This window comes from Amblyomma maculatum, chromosome 6 (assembly GCF_055883805.1).
Source record: "Amblyomma maculatum isolate TAMU_Amacu chromosome 6, ASM5588380v1, whole genome shotgun sequence".
Classification (NCBI taxonomy): Eukaryota; Metazoa; Arthropoda; class Arachnida; order Ixodida; family Ixodidae; genus Amblyomma; species Amblyomma maculatum.
Window position 1 is genome coordinate 131,225,231 of NC_139349.1, and position 18,609 is coordinate 131,243,839.

The following is an 18,609-nucleotide window of genomic DNA, read 5'->3' on the forward strand; positions in this document are numbered from 1 at the left end:
ACCGTTTTAAGGCTAAAAAACGAGCCTAAACGAGCCTGAGACAACAGGAAAGAAGGCGTGAAAAAAAATTTGTAAGACTTAAAATTTGTGTTTTGTTGTGACGTGCAGACCTCGTTTTATGCTTGGCGTGCTTGTTTCTATTGTATGCAGAACTTCATCGGACTGTCAAGCGCTTGTGCAAAAAAGCAGGAAACGTCAATCAATCGTGTTTTCCTCTCTAATTATATTTTACCGTCGAGCTCCTAGCACGACAATCACTCTAGAGATGTCGACGTAGGTGCGCGATGCGCTCCATAACGTTAGACATTGTGTGGATTATTATGGCATGTCGCATATGTATCTTGCAGGATGTTAAGGGTGTTCGCGCACATGCAGCAACTAGGTGAGTCGATTTTTTATGATTGTGATGTGACAGTTCACTGCACGAGCATGAATATCCTTACGATATGCTGCTCAGCATCTCTTCACAAATCTTGAGACTAGGCTGACTGCTCTTATTCTTGAAATCGAATAAATAACCGGCGCAGAAAAAACGATTGAAATGTTTAATATGTATGGTAAATCACCTATTACCCATGACGAGCTTGTACCTATGCCTATTGCGGACTACGTAAGTACTTTTGGATAACAATAGCAAAGAAAATGGAGTGCAAATATAAAAATGTAATATAATTTTTCCTTTGGTTACCGTTTTAAAGGCACGGAGACAAATACAAATATTTAACACCAGTCTTATATACCTCTTCTCTTGTCGGTAGATTATTATGGTTCCTTGGAAAAGTCATGAATTTATAATATAACTTCACTGGAGCTCTGGACAGCTCACTGCTGCTTCGAATTCAGTGTTGGAATCGTTTTCGAGTCTTTCACGGCAAACTGTTGCGACGAAATACCGTTGCAAACAACAACAACAACAACAACAACAACAACAACAACAACAACAACAAAAACACTTCGTTATGATATTAAAAGAATTATAGAATTATATCTAAACACAAAGTGGATAATTTGCAAACAAGTAGCTTTCGTTCACACCCGCAGCACTCGGTACGATCACGTGCACTGGTTGGAACCTGAGGAAAACCGCTTCACTGTGGAACACAGCCGCACCGCTATGGATGATTTTCCCAAGTTACCATTTCTGGACGAGATACTGGAGAACTACGACCGCCGGGCGTGGCCCACATTTGGAACACGTGAGTCCCGGATAAAAGTACACTGTGCATGCCACAGATATAATATAAACAGCACTGCCTCAGAAATTCACAGTTTCCGCAGTTTCTGTATAATCTTCAAATTTTTTCTCAAAGCATAGAGTGTCCATCGTCTCTTCAGATTACATGTCCTACTCATGCCAGTTTCTTATTCTTGATTTCTGGTGCGATATCATTTGCCACCCTGCATTCACGACATCAATGTAGATTATTTTTCTCCATGACCATGACCATAAGTACTAAACTATTGGTATAAGTTCCCTTCAAAATGTCACTAATCACTTGATGTCCGGAAGCCTGCTAGCTCCACTGTACTCAACTTATTTTAGGTATTTGTCCTTTTCTTCCTAATCTGCGGCCCATATTTCAGTAGAGTCATGATAAAACTACTGTAATATTTCCAGTAGAGTGAAGCTGATAAGTTAGTATTTATGATTGGAGGGAATCTGCTACATTAACTCCACTATATTCGTCTGCTTCTAGCTATTTCTTATCGGTGGTAAGAATCTGCGGTCATAACTGCCGAATTATATACGTACTTTCTTACTTCTGGTGCTTCACCACCACCTGTCAAATCTCCGTTCCTTCCCGGTCAGCTCAACCGTACCTCCGGTACTTCACACTAGCTTTTATAATACAGTTTCTTTATTATAGATCGCCAAAATGACGATTTGACAAAAATGGAAGCGCGCTGAAATTTCCTACATTGATGAAATGTAGTAGATGAAAAGTTGGAACGTCGTTCCTGGCTTGGTGGTAGGATGTAGCTTGCACTGTGAGTTCGTTAATTAGCTTGTTCGTTCCCTACATTTTTATTTTCATTGTTTTACTATTACGTTCTTTTTTTCGTGTCTTTTTTTTTTCTTCATACAACAGCCTAACGTAAAAGACCTGTATTCATCTCTCCCATCCTCCAATAATAACTTTGCGTGCTGCAGGTGTTTTGAATAAATAAATAATTAAATAAATAAATAAGCAAAAGTAGGGGGGTATTGATATTGATATTCAGGCATTTGTAATGAATGGCGGATGCCTCGCCTTGCGATTTCTTTGAATTTGTTCAACGATAATTTCGCTAACCAGACCGGTCGTGTTTGGTTTCCTTATCCAAGTAATAAACTATTCTTCACGAAAACCATGCGCTTCGCATATTGCTACATTGCAGCAACTACACTCGCGGCTATATTTTACATGAGAAAGAATTACATACTCTATGATGAAAAAAAAATGCCGTTTTGTTTCGTTCGGTTTAGTCTATGGGATTTAACGTCTCAAAGTGACACAAACTGTGGGAGACGCGATAGTTTAGGACTCCTGAACTTTCGACGATCTGGGTTCTCTAATATGCTTTGACTTCGCACAGTACACGGGCACTCAGTTTGTCAGATAATTCCCAAGGTCGGAACTAACGTCATCAGACCGCAATTGACAAATGTCTATCCATTTATATCTACATTCCTTTCGTCCGCGGCATTACCCGCAACGTTCAGGAAAATAGCCAACGAGAGGCTAGACGATCCTAAGGTATGCTGGTTTTTTGCGGACAGGCGTGTATGCTTCCGCAAACACAAACGTGAAAAAAAGACAAAAAAACTCAATTTTAAGACATAAGCAGCTTCTTAAGCTAGCCCATTGCCAACGTGTAATGCAATTAGCTGCTTTTATGAATTTAGTTTCTTTTGCATATGTTGAATATTTTTGCTAGTTTCATGTATATTGAAGTGAACGTTTTATTTATTTTAGCACTTCCCACTGAGGTAACTGTCTATCTCGACATATACAACATGGGTCCACTGAATTCCGGAAGCATGGTAAGTTTTTTTTTCTTATCACTTCTTGTTTATAAGCCCAGAGGCAAAAATATTAAACTGAATTTTTTATCTCTGACTAGGAAAGTATTTCATAGTGGCTTTTCCAGTGGAAAGTACCACCCAAGTTCTCTATTCCTACGCGCTAATTTTCCCGTTTTCTTTTTTATCTTTTGGGACGGAATGAAAGCGAAGGTTGAGTGTGGTGCCAGCAGAATTTTCTTCATTGTAAACATGAAAAGATTTTATCTCGCAATATCGGCTAAACATGCAGAACATTTTCAAACCTGAAGCCGAATATGAAGCAGGACGCAGTACTTAACATGAAACCATGTCCGCGAGCGTACCACCCTTAAGCCACAAAGAAGTTTTACATGCACAACGCCGAGGAGTGCCTGTTGTCGAGCTAGTTGGTTCTCCATAATAAAGAGAATGTTAGCACTAACACTTCGCCCCGCCGGGGTGGCGCAGTGGTTACGGCGCTCGATTACTGTTCCCAAGGACGCGGGATCGAATCCCGGCCTCAGCGGCCGCTTTTCGATGGAGGCAAAAAGCAAGGTGCCCGTGTGCTGAGCGATGTCAGTGCACGTTAAAAAACCCCAGGTGGTCGAAATTTCCGGAGTCCTCCACTACGGCGTCTCTCATAGCCTGAGTCGCTTTGGGACGTTAAACCCCACAAACCAACCAACCAACTAACACTTCGACGAAGACTGAAGAAAGAAAACACACACACGACGATTGACACGCGCGTGTCAGTCGTCGTGTGTGTTTTCTTTCTTCGTCCAAGTGCTAGCGCTAACTTTACCTTTATTAACGCCGAGGAGGCCGATGGAAACTATTCGGGGGAACGTGTCTGCCTAAAGGTGATGGTTGAAAGGTCGAAAGTTGTACCCCAGGGGAAGACGGTCCAGGGATCTCAGGCAAATGTGTAACGGCTTGCGTGTGGTTAGCGTGAATTCAACAGTTAGGCGTTCGTGCAATGATTACAGTGCAAGATGCGAGCAGAGATGCGTCAAGTGCTGCTTGCATACCTTTTCTGAAGCGTCCAGTTGATACGTAAACTGCGAAAAAAAAAAAACGCACATTCCTTTTGTTTGCTCATTTGTGTGTTTGTTTGTTTAAATGAGAAGAAAATATGACGCTGGGATGAACAACGGATCGGACTGGGCCTCTTCTTATTTTGACTGTCTGGCTCTGTGTTGTCCTCAGCTTACAGGTACAGCGAACAGTGCTTTGCCGTTTAATATTCTCACCGCGAATAAGAAGCTGTCTATTGTCGCGAGCTTCATGAACAGAGAGCCTGAAGGCAACACGAGATATCTATCAGATGCGTTGCTGATGTACGCTAAAGTGAAGCGACTTAACTTTACTGCAAGCAGCGCCGGAAACGGCACTTGCCAATGTGAAATGGGTCGTGTGTTGGTAAAAAAGCCGAATATGTACAAATTGAGGGCGATGGCTTATTTTGGGCTTGACAACGAGACACCAGAGTGCTGTGTTCTGGAATTTGGAATTTGGAATACAACAACTGGTTCAAATGTCTGCTCCAGTGAATCAATTTTATGTGCACAATTACAGCTAAATTTGGTTCCATTTCTCTCCTCAATTTTTGTAGCGACAATTAATTTTTAGGAATAATAAAGGACGAATTCTGCACTGTATTTCTTCACTGCATTTGAAACATTCGTGCTCTTCACAGGTGCGCAACGCTGGCTTCTATTGATGTTTGATTTTAGAGATGATTCCTAGTTTCGTACGGCGCATTCCAGGGCCAACGATATAGAAAAAAATAAAAAGTCACCAAGTTCGCATTTAGATAACCAGCTGTTGTGTAGCACCACGTAACAAATTTGACGCTAGAAAAAATAAAACATTTCACTCATTGCCGCATTAACGTACGTTTGTTTTTTTTTTGGCTCACCCTCAGCTCATTACAGCACCAAGTATTAAGCGATAGATAACATGGCTTGCTTTCAGCTTAACGCAAAAATTGAAACGCGATGAGCCCATAGTTCTTAACTGAAATTGACAGATCACAAGGGCAAATAATCTGTCCCTTGGAAGGCGCAAATTTATTTATTTGTTTATTTTACCCTCAAGGCTTACAAAATCAGCGTAGAGGGCAGGGGAGAAGGTACAAACGGTACAGTAGAATCGGATTGAAGGAACGAAAATGGGGAAAAGAACAACCGCAACAACCTCAAAGCTGCAATTATTTTAAACACACGTGTAAGTCGCAAAATATCAGGTAAATTGACTGGAACCGGTCATTACAAGTAAGATCACTTGTTTCTGTACCAATGTATCTAGCAATCAAGACAGTTGATAAACACACACACACACAAAAATGAACGGAAAGGGCGGGAAATGAAAAGCTTTAGAGTATTTAATAGGCGAATTGTGAACGCGGTGGTTGTCAGTGGTAGCGACCAGGTCAGAAGGTGTGTGGTTTTAGTCATGGCATGTTCTCGGTAGAAATGAGTGTCCATACGTCATCGTTTTCTGGCCAGGTATGAGAACTTTGTAGCGATGGTCGACCCGAGCAGAAACGTAAGGGGCGTGTGTAAGAAGGCTCGATATGAGTTGGTCGTTTTGATGATAAATCTTATGAAAAAGGCAGATAAATCTTACAACGGACAGCGAGGAGCGGCAAGTTTAGGCTTAGTTTCATGTTAGTGACGCTTGCAGTACGGTGATAATTATTGATGATAAAACGAGCTGAGCAATTTTTTACACACTTCAGAGTGTTATTTATTGATGTGAGGCCGGGGTCCGATATGGAAGAGGTGAACTCAAGAGTGGGTCGGACATATCTATACTCGGGGACAACTTTCTGTTTCAATGGAGTCAAAGCTACGGGGGCGGGGCTTTACTAACTGTGTTACTACGCCATGTAGTTCCAAGTACCTTGCCTCGGCATGTCGGCAACGGGCACGACGTATGCTGTCAAAAACAGACGCACATTGCGAACGCGCGCAGAAATGGGCGGAGAAAAGCAGCAGACGCATCCCACCAGACAGCCATCGACATGAAAGTTGCGTACTAAACTGTCGCTGTACTGGCTTGAACTGCAGTATAAGCCTGATACAATAATAAGGTTAATTGTTCCGTAATAGTATAATATTCCAGAGCATCACCTGCGAAATTTCTGGAGGCACTATATTCTTGTGCGGAGCGAGCTGGTGCGTTTCGGCTCCGTAGTTTCCGCCACATTGCCACAGAAAGTTGTCCCCGAGTATAGTATACAATTGTTTTTTTCAGTGAAGATATGGCGTCAGTGAAAAGTTCCGCTTTAAATACTTAAACATATGATTGGCTTTGGTTGTTACATAGTTAATATGAGTCTTCCAGGAAAGATTATTGGTAATATGCACGTCGAGATACTTATAAGCTGAAACAGAGTCAAGTGGAGAATGATTAATAGAGTAGCTGGGGCAGGATAAGTGACTGCGAGAAATTCTTATTGTTTTGCATTTCGCAGCGTTCAGTTCCATTTGCCAAAGAGAGCCACTCGGAAGAAATGTCTTATCAAAATCGGTAGTTATTTTGCGGTAGATTAAAAAGTCGTCGGCGAAGAGATAGATGGAGCTAGAAAGACGATTGGGTAACTCATTATAATAGATAAGAAAACGCAATGGAGCCAAGACGGACCCCTGAGGCACCTCAGATTGGACAGGTACTTGAGGGGAGTCCGTCTCGTTAGCTGTGACATACTGGGTGCAATTAGACAAAAATGCAATTATCCAGTTAATTACTACATGATTGATGTTAAGGCGACTGAGTTTTATAATAAGAAGTTGATGATTAATCTTATCAAATGTTTTGGAGATGTCTAGGAAAGCACAATCAGTAACGAACCCTGAATCCAAAAATGAATGTAGATCATTAGTGAACATAAGCAGCTGTGTTTCACACGAGTATAATTTGCGGAATCCATGCTGGGAAGGGTGGAAAAAGTTAGATTCCAGGAAGTTAACGAGGTTGGTGAAGATCACAAGCTCTAGCAATTTGCAAGGTACTGATGTCAAGGATATGGGGCGATAGTTGGATGGTTTGTGTGAGTCGCCAGATTTGTAAACAAGAACTTTCCCTGTTCTCCAGTCTTCTGGTAGATAGCTCCCATTAAGTAATTTTGTAAAATGAAGCGTAGTAGAAAATAATAGCATTCAATAGTGTTCTGAAGGAATTTTGATGTTATTCCATTAACACCACATGACGATGTTCGTTTCAGCTGACTAATGACGGCTCTGACTCCGGCCGGATCAAATGCAATGGGGTCCATCGTGAAAAAATGAGCATAGGTAAAAGTGGTATTGAGTGGATGTGGCACTAGAGAACGAGTTTGAAACGGTGTCATTTATTAATGCAGCATATAAAAGTTCAGATACCTGTTCGCCAGATTCATCAACCAGGGTGATTGTTAGAGCGTTGGAGCTCTTGATAATGTTCTAAAATTGTTTAGGATATAACTTTATTAGGGAAGGAAGAGTGCTGTGAAAGAAGTTGAATTTCGCTGTTTTGAGAGCATTTACATAGCCTTTTGCTGCCTGATTGTATGTTGACCACAGGGAAGGGCTACACTTTATCTTAGCTTGGCGAAAGAGCCTTCTTACTAGATAAGCGTTTTAGATGCGTGTTGTACCAGGGGGCGTTAGACGATTGATAGATCATTCTTATTAGGATATATTTGCCAGTTTACTGTTTAAAGATGACGAAAGTTCGGCAACCGAAAACCTCGAGTATATTGGCAAAATGGTGTCGAGAAAAGTGAAAAGCTCCGTGTTAATAGCATCGAAGTTAGCTTTATGCAATTTCGGATATGTTTTATTTGTCGCTTTGATCGGGTGGATGGAACTGAAAACGAAAAGTGTAGTGTGTCGTCGTCGCTGAGACCTGGTACGTGTGACACCACGGAGCTAATGTCAGGAGCTCATGTTAGGATTAGGTCAATCAAGGACGATAATGAAAGTGCAACACATGTTGGTAGCTTAACAATTTGCGATAAATTGAAATCAGAACAACAGAAACAAAATTGGAAGCTTCAGTGGCGGTAGAACAAGGGCAAGAATGGAACCAATAAATGCTTGAAAAATATAGTCTCTCCAGGAAATCGCAGAGTGGTTTGGTTCAAACAACCTTGTATACCTTCACAGAAAGCTGTGCTGAAACTGGGAGAACGGTAATAAGCTCCAATGACAAATTTTTTGAAAGCAATACTTATACAGCACCAAACTACGAGTACTTCTACGTCACAAGCAACAGTTATGAGAAAACACTGAAAAACTTCATTGACAGCAATTAGAACTCCTCCACACCCGTTCTATCACCTTAATCACAACGAAATGTAACGAAGCGATTGTTGCAGTCACACAAGTTATTTGAGGATATTGTTTCAGACAACCATGTTTCCGCTAGGACAATTATATCTGCTTGCAAGGCGTCAATCAACGCGTTAGAATTGTCCTTTCTATTGTAAAGGCTGCGAAGGTTAGTGTATACAACCGAGACGTTCAATATTGAGCCGCTTCCCTTCGCGCATTCCTAACATTTTGATGAGTAAACGTGGCCGGAGCGTGTAGCTTTGGTAGGTGGGACCTCGGTATCAACTATTTCGCTAGTGGATGGCATCTCGCGAATGTTTTTAGTAAGCGTGTCGAAAAGGTAGCAGTTGCCGTTGGCAAGTAATTTATTGTGTGGTAGCATGCACTTTGTTTTGAACGATTTGGCGAACTCAAGAAGCTCTTTCGAGCTTGTAGTGTAGCTGAGCAAAAGTCCTCGCTCATGTCGAAATCGCTATCACGAAGGCCAGACCGCTTGGAAAGTACCATTTCTTTGGTCTTGAAGGTCGCGAATTTAGCGATAAGTGGTCTTGTTTTCTAAGAATGGAAACGGCCAATTCTATGAGCACGCACTACCGCATCTGATGATAGGCGGAGTTCAAGTTCGTCAGAGAGAAGAGCTAAATGTTTTTCTTCTGACTGCTGGGGTAATTCTGAGAAATCATCGTTTATTCCGAAAAAAAAAAAAAAAACAGGTTATCGGAACGAGAATGATATTCCATTTGATCAAGTCGAGCGCGAAAGACTATCGAATCTTGTTCAAAGCGGTTAATGTTTCCTCTTGCGTCATCTATGCCCAGCTTCATGTTTTCGATTGAAGCAGTTTGCTGCTCAACACTTGCTAAGCCTTCATTTATTTTGGATATGGTGTTAGAGAGCGAGACCTGTTCCTGCCTAATTTCGGCATTAGTCTGGGACAGGGTAGCTTGGTTGGCTTCTATCCTAATGCATGTCTCGTTGGTTTCTTTTACCATTTTGAACATTTCGGTCATATCGTTATCGTCCGGTCCCGGGGTTCCTTTGACATCACCGCAGATCAACAAAAAGCGTAAGCAAAACGTGAAAACAAACTTCTTTTTACGCTAATGGTTCAGGGTTGGTCGAAGCCTCTCGCTGCGCAGCGTCGGATGACAAAGGCATTCGTAATAAGACCTTGCAGAGCTGCCTTTAGGGTTATAAATCTGCGAGCAGTGAAAAGGAGTGCCATCATCACCCCTGAGGAGATATTTGTGACTCCGCAGACGTGGCAGGTGCCCTAATATACCGTTCGCGGAGGCTTTATTGCGGTTGCCCAGTCATTTACGCACTTAACTACTCAGACAGGAAATGGGCTCCGATCCCGAAAGCAAAACGAACGGAACTTGTGTACAGCTAAAACCAAAAAAAAAAAAAAAAGATTAGCCCAAGTGGCTCATGAGCGGTGTAGAAGAATTGCGATACGGGAAGATTTTGTTGCGGTACGCGGCGATTGCGAGAGTGCTAGGCACTATGTATTTTCGAATGCATTCAAGGGCGGCCGGCAGAATAGAGCCAATCCCGACGATGACCAATCCACGAGCCCGAATCTTAAATAAAAGCTTTTGCATTCTTTATCTGCGAAAATCAAGCGCCGAAGTGGTGAGCACATGATTTACGTTTTCTTTCTCGGGTGGCTTTGAGTACAACGGCAAGAAAGTACGCAGCTTGCAACACGAGCTGAAAAAACAAACAGAAACGGACTCATTCGCGTGGCTGCGGATGATGCTGCGGATAAGCAACGCACAAGTTATCATTTAAAATGCTAGCTTTTGATTGGGCTGCTTTCTGCCGACCAATTCCACTTATCAAAATGGAGTGTGCCTACCAATTTCTCTATTACAGAGTAAGGCAACTGTAGCACCGCATCTCGCAATTTTTTCCCCTTGTTCATGAGTTATTCGTGCTCACCTTTTCCACTGCAGATGTACGGCAGCTACTATGTTACAGCAGCGCGTTATGAGCCCCAGGGGGTAGAGTTTATTCGAAGCCCTCCACTATGTTGTCGCTCATAGCCTCAGTTGCTTTGGTACAAAAAACCCTATGAATAAATGTTAATTACACGGAGCGGCGCCATATTGATATCACCGGTGTTATGTCTTCTTCCTTGTGGCCCGAGTCGTGTGGTATAGACTGGGAGCTCAATGTGTCTGTTTTTTTTTTTCTAGTTTATTGACGCGCGTTGTAGATTGTGGGAAGCAAGCCCAGCCTCCAACAAGCTCAAAAGAAGACCTTGTGGCCTGAATAATTTTTGGAAAGTCCTGAGTGCGATCAATTAGCCGTACCCATGGATAGCACTTTATTTTCTCGTCGCTGCCGCAGGATTACGATCTGGACGTCTACCTGCAGCAGTCGTGGTACGACCCCCGGCTGAGCCTCCTCCGGTTCGGCATCAATGAAACGGTGATGTTGAGTGGACAGGCCATCACGGATCTGATCTGGAAGCCCGACCTGTACTTTGTCAACGCGAAGCTCGCCACTGTGCACGACGTCACGGCGCCTAACGAGCTGGTCCAAATAACACCCGATGGATACGTCCTCTATGGGTCCAGGTGATGAGAGTTTCGACATGCGAACTTCTAGTGGAATCCGTAGAGAGCAAAGAGTATTTTTTACCTAATGTCACGAAAAAAGAAACCTTTTAAGAAACTTTTAGCTGAAAAGGTGCGTTCGGGTGGGCAGCTGTACAGTGTCGTTCCCTCCAAAACAGAAGTGAAAGCTGAGGTGTGTTTTCCGCTCGCATTGCAGGAAAGACAAACGGAACCGTGTGTGAATGTCATTGTAATATCAGTTGCACCACTCGATATTCATCCGGGCATTTGCTGTATGTATGTATGTATGTATGTATGTATGTATGTATGTATGTATGTATGTATGTATGTATGTATGTATGTATGTATGTATGTATGTATGTATGTATGTATGTATGTATGTATGTATGTATGTATGTATGTATGTATGTATGTATGTATGTATGTATGTATGTATGTATGTATGTATGTATGTATGTATGTATGTATGTATGTATGTATGTATGTATGTACATAAGTACGTACATACGTATACATGTATGTATGTGTGTATATATGTATGTATGTATGTATGTATGTATGTATGTATGTATGTATGTATGTATGTATGTATGTATGTATGTATGTATGTATGTATGTATGTATGTATGTATGTATGTATGTATGTATGTATGTATGTATGTATGTATGTATGTATGTATGTATGTATGTATGTATGTATGTATGTATGTATGTATGTATGTATGTATGTATGTATGTATGTATGCACGTATGTATGTATGTGTAGGTATGTATGTATCTATGCATGTATGTATGTATGTGCGCGAGGAGGGGGGGGGCGAAAGACTAGATACGTTCCTGAGACCACGTCTTCCATCTCCATCCCCTACTATTTGGCCACGCTGAAATTTTGCACACTGTTAAGTTTTTTCGCGCTTCCTACATCATATAAAATTGCTACGAAGCTTCGCGATGTTTGCTCTTCCATATTTTCATTTTTGAACTGCCTGCACGTGGCATTATCATTTTGTCGATTATGCAGCTGGCAACTAAACGTATCCTGAAGCACTATAGCTTGCGCAGCGGTTACTACGATTCTGCGATTAGTTGTTGCCCGTACCTATACCTCGAAGCTTCCTCATCGTCTATAAATTTAGCGCCATTTCCATTACTCATAATCTACTGGTAAGCGCAATCGCTGCTATCGACCCCGACGGACACAAGTATTTACTGTGCGCGGCCAGACGTTCCCAAAGAAACAGCTTGATTATCACGCCAGTCTTCTGTTACCATCCAAGTCTGCGCAGCCGTGTTGGCGACCTAGTCACGGGACAAATAAGATAATTCCTACAAGTTCGCAGCGCATTCTGTTATACGGGATGACCTGCCATATCTGAACACGACTTTGTAATGTAAGGAGTGAGAAACAGTCACGAGAAGTCGCTCCAAACGAGATTTTTGTGGTGACGCTTCTTTTGTCTTCTGTGTCTTTGCATGAACAGCACTTGCACATTACGAATAAAGAAACGTAATCCTCAAATCTGGCTTAGGATCTTGCTCTTCTCGATGCAGGACGTTTCCAGATTTTATCGTGATGGCAACGGAAGCCTCCCGAGAGAAAAATGTGTGTTGGTCATAAACTTCTGTCGCCAGTTGCAGAAAAGCGACGTCCCGAGATCGGAAGAGATAACTTGACATCTCAATGTGCCTTCAATATGTCCGGGTATCCACGTCTTTATCCCAACTGGGAAACGTCCAACCACCACCTTGATGATTCGGAGATGCCTGGATGTGTACAGATACACATGCACAAGTCTGAAAACGAACTTATGAAGAATTACACAAAAGTTAACGTTAAGATATCAGAAGATTCTACTGAGTTAGCAAAACAAAGTAATTAGGTGCCCCTAAAAATTTTCATTGGCGTATACTTTTTTTTTTTTTTTTCAGGGTGCGCCTTAAGCTTTCCTGTCATATGTATTTTCACCTGTTTCCCCTGGATAGACAGAAATGCTTCGTCGTCATTAGACCGTGTGAGTACTGTAACAAAAAAAAAAAGAAAACGTGTGTAGCTGTGGCTGTGCGCATATTACCGATGAAATTGCGATGATGAATAACTGCATTGTAGCTACGTTCATAACAAGAAGTCACATTTTGTTTCTTTGGCAGATGCGCAGAGAACAGATCAGACAAGGATCTCGTGGGCGCGCGACAGACCAGTTTCTTTAGAATTTGAGATCGAAATGGAGGAATTTGACCTCGTTGGATTCTACACAGGAGAATTTGTTGAGCGGCGCCAAATTGGTAAGAATGACGAGATTGCTAGACGCTAACGCTAGGATTCTACAAGCTAACTGCGTCACCATATGCTGATAGTGTGTCTTCGGTTTTTGTGTCTTCAGTTAAAGGTAGCGTCCTACCTATCCTGTGCAGTATTTCGGGGAATTATGTGAAACGTTTGGTGGTGTGTTCACTAATCCTGGTAAGATGGGCGGTGATAATAAAAGGAACAATAACAAAACCAAGTACTAAAGCGGATGAAACGCATCTTTTGTGCGTAGAGTAAAGCTCTAGTTTTGGTGAACTGATATGAATTCTTTGTGTTCTCAGCGCATCATGAACGGGACGAAAGGCAAGCACGGACAAGACCTGTCCGTGTCTGCGTACATCAAAAAGAAATTTTGGCTCATTGTTTAGCTTAGTTGTAATCACAAGAAACACAGGACAGGCGTATTTTGTTCAGTGGTAGTCGTTTATTAACATATTGTTTTCTCATATATCTCACTTGGGGAGGCATAAAGTGTGCTCTTTTTCATTGAGAAAAAACGTTCCCCGTTAGTTTCCTACGCAAGGCTTAACCAGCGACTGCGAGCGCATGATCAAGTTTAGAAGCAAGATATTGCTTCGCATTAGAAGAGTACGCCATTCCTATTAAATGTCAGTATCGTTCAGAATTATTTGTTGCATGGTCATCTGTTCTCATAAATGCATTCCGTTCGTTTTCGATGTTAATCTTGACTACTCTGGGAGAGCAACGGAGCACCAACTTAACGGAAGATGTGACCGTTCCTGCCGGTGTGCTCAAATAAACAACTTGAAGTAATCCACACCAGCCTTCCAATTAAAAATGATTTTCAAAATGTTTACTTTCTTAATTTTTTTTCATTACCGTTTTTTAGTAGTTACGGTTTCGAGCCAGAGCACCCAATGAACCCCAAGGATGCGTTAATCCAGCTTTATGAGCAAACTGTGCACAACCAGGTGCCTAAGGGTATAAAATGTGCTAACAATGCGCTACTTTTTTTTTGTTGAAACTGAGCGCACCTTTCTGCTATGACCTCGGTTATAATTGCTTCCACGGCGCTCCTGCACGCAGGCAGCTTCAGCACCCTGAATGCCACGTTCCTTCTTCACCGGCGAATAGAGTTCCACCTGATCCAGACCTACTTCCCCACCTGCCTTGCCGTGTTCATCTCATGGGTGTCCTTCTACATCACCATGCAGCTGCCGCAGATACGCGTCCTGCTCGGCTGCACCACGCTGCTCACGGTGCTCTCTATCTCCTCGTCCGTGCGCACGGTAGCCCCTCGCGTCACCTACGTGAAGGCCATCGACGTCTGGGCAACCCTGTGCATCATTTTCATCTTCGCCGAGCTCGCGGAAACTACCCTCGTCAACTACCTGATACGCATGCGGCTCAGACCTCACGTCATGAGGAGGGTCGACTTCGGTATCGCCAATTTGCTGCACGTGAGTAGGGAAGCTCCTGTACGTTGCTGAAATTTACTTAAAATCACCGATAGCTCTAGGACGGAAAGAAGGCCTGTCTGACGATGCTACTGTGAGCCAGATTAATGTATAAGACGAGTAAACCTTTATCTTTCAGGGTTGCCAGATAATCTGTTGTCACTGTAATAAGTTACTTATATAATAATTGCATAAGGCACTCAGGTATATTTGTTGGTAACATTTATCAAGCTATTGACGAGACTTAGCTGCATTTCAAATATAAAGTCGGAGGCGATTATTATCCTAAAGGGAGACTACGTGTGATGCAGCAGTGAGTACGACGAGTGCGAGACAGCGTATTTCACAGGCGAGCCATTTTCATGTGGTCAAGAGGCAACTGCAAGGTATAAAAAGAGATCAAAAAGATCAAGCCAAAACTACGTCTTAACAAATTGCTATCACTCGTACACCTAGCCTAGATACATTGTCACGACCAGCTAAAACTGACCAAACATCTCCTATATCTCCTATATTTTGTGGTGTGCAGCTCCTTCCCGTAAAGCACGTACTTGATTTAATCTGTCCCGTCGTCACTTTTATATATAATTTAATTTTGTCTACAGGTGTATTTCCTAGGGCAATGCAAATTGCACGAGTGGTTCCAGTACATAAATCTGGAGACCGAAACGTGTTCTCCAATTACCGTCCAATCTCGATACTGCCGGTATCTTCTAAAGGCATAGAAAAAATATTGCACATTAGAATTACATCATATTTTTCTCGACAAAACTTTCTCTTAGACTATCAGCACGGTTTTAGGAAGCATCGATCAACAGAAACAGCCCTTTTAACGCAAAAAGAAATTATCATAGAAGCATTTAGTAAGAAACATGTAGTACTAGGGATCTACATAGATTTTTCAAAAGCATTTGACCTGGTAAATCATAACAACCTTCTTTCAAAATTATACACATATGGTGTCCGCGGAACACCCTACGCGCTACTGAAGTCATACCTTACAAATCGAAAGCAGTACGTAGAAATAAATAATGTTAAATCTTCTTTGCAAACTATTTACACTGGCGTTCCGCAGGAAAGCATAATCGGGCCGCTTTTATTTCTCATTTATATTAATGATATGGCACACTGTACACAGGGCGTAATTTTTAACTCCTACGCAGATGACACCACTATCTTCTTGTCCGGAATCACGGAAATCGACATTGAAGAACGAGCAAATAGCGCTTTAATTGACTTGGATCGCTGGGTGAAAGCAAATTGCTTGAAAATTAACACGAGCAAAACAAAAGCTGTGTGTTACTCACCGAAAGGAAAACATTTATCAGGTAGCATAAACACACGACTAGGAACCGAACAAATTGAACTTGTAGATTCGGTCAAAGTACTCGGAGTGGTATTTTCGAGCCACCTGACTTGGAATGAACATATTGACCATGTTCAATCGAAAGTTTCATCAGCTGTTGGCGTCATGGCCCGAATAAGATATCTTCTACCTCCTAATATCAAGCTACTATTATATAATGCTCTCGTGTTATCCCTTTTCCAGTACTGTAGCCTAGTTTGGTGTACCACAGGAATAACCACTTTATCAAAACTGCATGTATTACAAAAAAGAGCCGTCCGGTATATAGCTGGTGTAACCTATTTCCATCCCACCAAAGAGCTTTTTTCCAAGTATAATATACTTTCGGTGTTCCAGTTATTTGATTACAGACTTATATTGACTTATAAGTCTCACATAAAATCAAATAGCAGTTGTATAATTTCACTTGCAGACATAAAAGAAAATCCTGGAAGCAGACAAACTCGACATAAAGAAAAATACCTTGTTCCAGTACCTCGCACATACGCATATACACAGTCACTGCATTATACTGTACCCAAATTTTTGAATAAGCTACATTTTGCCGGACTTGATCCAGTTTGCGTGTCGAACCACAATGTCAGCCTCTACTGCCGAGGAGAGCTGTCATGAATTTGTATATATATATTTTTTTTTGCATCTTTGTGTGCCATTGTTTTCTGTATCAGCAGTGCTTTCCCACTTCTTTCCTTGTATCTTTGTGCTGTATTTTATAACGTTCCTTCGTTCGTACAGAAGGAACAGTACAACGTTTTACCCGTTTTTTATTTGTATAAACGTGTTTAGCTATAAACATGTGAATTGATTTTTTCTCCTGTCTGCTGCTCTGCCAACCTTGTAAGGGGGCCAGGACCCCGTCAAGCTGTTTTTACAGCTTTTAGTTCTGGCCCCTCCTTTTCTTGCTAAAAGGAAATAAACTTGAACTTGAACTTGAACTTGAACACACGAAACTAATCCGCAGTCATACACTAAAAGGCATTCTGCTCTATACGTCGCACATATCAGCATTAGGTCAGAACCATTGTAATAACTTTTTAATCCTGCGACAATTAGAATAAAACTAATATAAATGTATTTCACTACGACAGTGCACAATGTGGCAGGGTACTCACCGAAAACTCGGCCCCTTGGACAGCTTGATTAGGCCATAGACACCCAGCAGCTCACGTTTGCAGCAGAAATAGTCGGTCATAATTAATAATTAGAATGCATGTTTAATGCAATACTACATAGGCACATGAAAGGTACTTGGCGCAAAAAATAATAATCAATGAATTTAAATAATACGCTCACATGCACATAAAATCAGTCAACGTACAACCGAGTTAGTTTGCTAAGAAGCTTGTAATCAAAATAGAAAATTTTGTATATTTTCACGATTTCACGAACTTTTATTTTTATTACTCTGAGAGTTTAACATTCATTTTATTTTAATTTTTGTTATAATGAAACTCAAGTACAATGTACAATTTTGGAATCGTTCAAGCCGGGCCCCTTTTGGCACGAGGTGCTTTACCAGACATTTTTTTTTCTCCTTTTTTATCTCCTTTTATGTAAACATATCTAATTTATTTGTGACCCTAGGTATTTAATTTAAACAGGTGTAATCCCACCGTGTTAAAGGCTGTGCGTCCAGAAAAATGACTATTGTTTTCTTGCCTCCTATACCATCTAACGAATGACGAGCCACTGCAGGCTGTCTCTTGCTTATTTCGGAAAGCGCTGCTCACACGCTTCTTGAAGGTAACTGATCGTGGAGGTTGACACAGCGTTTGACAAGGTAAAATTTGATACCACCTCATCAACATTATCAGCTCACCATAGGGACGAGTATTAATTGACTACAGAAACCAATAGTGGCATGAAAGAGCAGGTTAACGAAGAACGGATGTGTCATATGTACTTTTAAACAGTACATACAAAGTAATTTATAAAGCTAATCGCATTTTTCGTATTATGCTGAACGCAGTATGCCCGGCACGGTTACCCAACGGACGACTTCTTGCTGAAGCTTGACTCCAACTCCAAGCTGGAGCTACATCGCAACCTGAAGAGGGCCGAAGCCATTGACAGGGCCAGCCGCTACATGTTTCCGATTTGCTTCGCCTTTTTGAACTTAGTCTATTGGCTTTACTACACAGACCAGAGATACGAAAGCTTCTACATAAGTACCAGGTAATACAGCACTACCATACAGCTTCATGCGAATAAAACAGAAAATTGTAATGGAACACAGTGCTTACTGAACTGCTGTAGTTGACCTCTTTACAGCATCAGGGACGTCATAAATGACATCTGCACCCACGGTTGTTAACGGAGAGACAAATGGGAAAAGTGTGAAAGATCTTTGAATCATCCGAATTTCATCTTTTTATGGTACATCGAGGACAGACCTCATAATTCCTGTTCGTAATTTTAATTGTTTCCCTATTTGAGCTTCCATTGCAGTCATTTGAGAAGCAAAGACCGCATTTATTGCTGTGTAATCTTTGTTTCCCTGCCGCTAGATTCCATTAAAACACCTTATGTTCATAATGGTGTAGGCTGAGACAGCTACACAGGCTGTTGCCACGGGCGATGAGTGTATGA

General features: G+C 41.7%; 1 protein-coding gene across 1 annotated transcript; it reads left to right on the forward strand.

Moving 5' to 3' along the window:
- The first annotated feature begins 1,060 nt into the window (after positions 1-1,060).
- Positions 1,061-18,199, forward strand: LOC146186749 (glycine receptor subunit beta-type 4-like). The gene is made up of 7 exons (XM_084605728.1): positions 1,061-1,196; positions 2,958-3,025; positions 10,699-10,928; positions 12,858-12,940; positions 13,077-13,211; positions 14,284-14,657; positions 17,990-18,199. Exons 1-7 carry the CDS (start codon positions 1,115-1,117, stop codon positions 18,197-18,199), a joined length of 1,182 nt encoding a protein of 393 aa, XP_084461854.1. The 5' UTR covers positions 1,061-1,114.
- Positions 18,200-18,609: the final 410 nt, after the last annotated feature.